Source organism: Chaetura pelagica, unplaced genomic scaffold, assembly GCF_000747805.2.
Source record: "Chaetura pelagica isolate M959 unplaced genomic scaffold, ChaPel_1.0 scaffold193, whole genome shotgun sequence".
Taxonomy (NCBI): domain Eukaryota; kingdom Metazoa; phylum Chordata; class Aves; order Apodiformes; family Apodidae; genus Chaetura; species Chaetura pelagica.
Genome location: NW_009952562.1, coordinates 198,721 through 202,036, shown reverse-complemented (window position 1 = coordinate 202,036; position 3,316 = coordinate 198,721). Strand labels below are relative to the sequence as shown.

At 42.9% G+C, this 3,316-nt stretch overlaps 1 protein-coding gene across 1 annotated transcript in view; it reads right to left on the bottom strand.

Annotated features, from left to right (window-relative positions):
- The window catches only part of KCTD7 (potassium channel tetramerization domain containing 7), a 3,774-nt gene extending 539 nt beyond the window's left edge, over window positions 1-3,235 (bottom strand). Inside the window, exons 1-3 of the mRNA XM_009993286.1 lie at window positions 3,083-3,235; window positions 2,197-2,366; window positions 413-591 (exon numbers count right to left, since the gene is read on the bottom strand). Of these exons, the coding sequence (XP_009991588.1) occupies window positions 413-591; window positions 2,197-2,366; window positions 3,083-3,226 (493 nt within the window). The 5' untranslated portion in view covers window positions 3,227-3,235. The remainder of the gene's footprint in view (window positions 1-412; window positions 592-2,196; window positions 2,367-3,082) is intronic.
- Window positions 3,236-3,316: the final 81 nt, after the last annotated feature.

Here is a 3,316-nt window from a genome sequence, read left to right as displayed (position 1 = left end):
ACACATTACTCTCCACATAATATTAGCAGCAAGGGGAAGCTGCATGTAGCTAGATATGTAGTGATCAAATGCATCTCAGTTTTCTTGTGAACTTGGTGTCCTCACCACATGCCCAAATGTAATCAACTGAAGACCCTACTGGAACACATGCAGAGGCAGAGAAACCTCCTCATTTAGTAATAAGCCTTGCATGTTATGGCCTAGATCTTGCTCCCTTTTAAGACAGCATAAAAATCCACATCCTTGGATGTAGCAGGAACAAATCTGACATGGATCTAAAGAGCATGAAAGGTACACAACAAACTTCTCCAACACAGTGGAGTTAGTCTGAAAGCTGCAAGCAGACCTGACAACACCACGTGTACTGTTTGAATAATGATAGAAGATACAGTCAATACTACTTTGTAATTACCTTTGTAATATGGCATTAGGCCCAGGAAAGCTTGTCTAACTTTTTCTCCTTTAAGAGGCTGGATATCCTCCAGATTGTCTAGCAATGGTCCTATGGAATAATACTGAGCTTCCTTGTACACTGACCTCACTCGGTCCCTGGGTGGCAGGTCACCAGACCTCAGGAAGTTCAGTATGTCTCTGCAAGAAGGGAAAAACATGATCCAATAACAAGGTTCTGCCCAAACTGTTGCAGGTGAGAAAGGAGAGGAAACACTAGATATTAATTGCTTATATGATTGAGCTAGAAATCCTTACACTTAGTCAGTAACTGAGTAAGTGTGAGTCAGATTTCCAACATATAGTTTTAAAAGCATTTGCTGTGTTCAAGTTTCCAAGTCATCATTTCACATTTTGGCTCTGATATTGTCAGAACTCATGTAAAAAAAACCAACATAACATTTTAAACTACTTCAAGGTGGAGCAACCACTTAAAGTAGAAGAGGACACAGTATTTAACAGGAAAAAGATCAGTCACTGTATTTCAAACTTTGATCTGTGACAAAATAAACTTTTCCATTTTCCTAAAAAAACACCTAGATGGACATTTTATCCCACACAGAACCAGGATTCTGGCTGGAGGGATGGTGCACTTGCAAAGGAGGTTTTCTCTTCACAGCACCAGGGCCATGCACACTTTTAGTGTATATGTATGAACAATAATGAGAGAGAGAGAACATTTCTTTGTAGTTCTGAAGCACTGTTAAGCTACAAGATTTTTACCAGGAAAAAGAATCACATTGAAAGCATTAGGCAGCAAAACTATCAAATAAAACAAGCATTTCTGCAGTCTGCACTAGAATGTCAACAAATGCATGGGGTGCTAACTTGGCTCTGTGTCCCAGCTGTATTTTGAATTCAGATTGAAAACATCACAAATGAATTGGCTTTCCAGCAAAGGTTTTCCTGAACTGTCAAATGTAAAGAAACAATTGTTTTTCAATAAATTTACTGGCTTAATCTACTTCTGTCCCACATTATGGTACAACCCAAATATGCTTTGAAAATAAATTCAGTCCTTCTCTGTTGAAAAGATCAGGGAAATATCTACAGAGGAGAAAAAAGAAATGGAAGTCAAATTGTAAAGGTTGCTTTGGGCAAAGACCTTAACCCATCAACACTGCTTACCTTTTCTAGCCATCTCACACCAATTCAAACAGAATTTTAGTGAGATCAGAGTTCAATTAAAAACAAAACAAAAGCTAAACACATAAGAAGGAATCCTGAAGGTGAAAGGACATGGCAGACCAGCAAAAATAATTAAAAGATTAAAAAAAATCAGTCTGAGGTTTGTGCTTTTTTACCAGCTAGGTTATATCCTGCCAAACACTGAAGACATTATGCTTGCAGTTAAGAAACCTAAGATACATTCCTTCCATTCCCTCTTTATCATAAACACTGTAGTATCAATTAAAAAACAGTGCTGTACAAAAAAACTTCCTATGAAAAGCAATGCCAAATACAGACTTTTAAAAATATCTTGAAAGGAGATGCTCTAGACAAGACAATGCACAAATTCAAAACGTGGCTTGTTCCTTCTTTTCCCAAATTAAAACCCTTAAGAATAAAACAAGTAGTTTTTTAATTGCAAGGTAGTCTCCTCTTGGGAGTTTGGAAGGCTCAGATCTGAGTCACGTTCACCCATAATACAAATGTGACTTAGCTAGGAGAAGAAATTTGTTAAATCAAGAATAATTTCCTTCTGTACCAACTTTTCAAGTACACTACTGAGGACATGGCACATACCCAAAGTAGGTTCCATCTCTGTCAATAAAGTATCTGCCTTCAGCATCTGTGGGAATGTAGTGTCTTCCACTGAACATGGACGCCAGCATCGTGTCCTCGTAGCGTCGGAGTGTCGACAGCCTTGTTGTAAAACACATCCCTCCCACGTTGAGTGGAACCACTTCTGGGAACTGCAGGAGGAACCACACCATCACAAATGAGCCTCTAGGCCTCTGTAGATGCACGCAGCCCAAAAGGGTCACAACTTCCAGACACAGAACACAGGCTTTGCCCCTGTGTCAGGACCTGGTATGACAGATGCTTCGTTCCTGGCCTTGAGGTTGAAGGGTTAACAGCTGGAACAGTCTGGCTGTAATCAGTTAATGTTTTTCACTTCAGTTGGATGTCTGAATCCCTCTGCTATAAAAACAGGTATTTATTAAAAGCATAAATGACTCCTCTTGGCTATTTGGGGAAAGAAAACAAAAAGCCCTTCTGACTCTTGCACACCCACACACACCCACACACACCCACAGGGAAACGCCAGCCCAGCCCTGGGACTTGCACTTGGCTGCTCCTCCAGTTCCTTTACACTGCTCTCCTACACATACCACACCATACACAGAAAACCTGTATTTACAACAGGTTCACAGCAGGCCTAAAACCTTCATATCACATCTTAGGATGCCCTGGAACCGGAATAAACACCCACTTGTGATGGAAACTGACAGACGCTCCTGAGCGACTGAAGTAAAATTCAGGAGACTTAGTTTTCTCCAACCATTTTGCTACTAACGGCAACTGAACTAGATACCCGTAAATACTGAAACCCTGCGTTCCCTGGCACCTGAGCAGGACGCGCTGCGACAACCGGACCTTGTCAGAGGATCAGCAGCAGAGCTCTTACCTGCTGAGGCAGCAGCGGCAGCGCCGGTCCTGCCTGGGTGGCAGTAGGAGTGGCCGGCTCCTGGAAATCATCCTCAGCATCCGAGCTCGACATGGCATCATCCGGGTCCCCGCTCGCTTTGCTGTGCCCCGTAACTACCACCATCCCTGAGGCTGCGGGGCGCTGGGGCAGGGCGGGCAGGGCCAGCAGGGCTGGGCAGGGCCGGGCAGGGCCTGGGCAGGGCGGGCAGGGCTG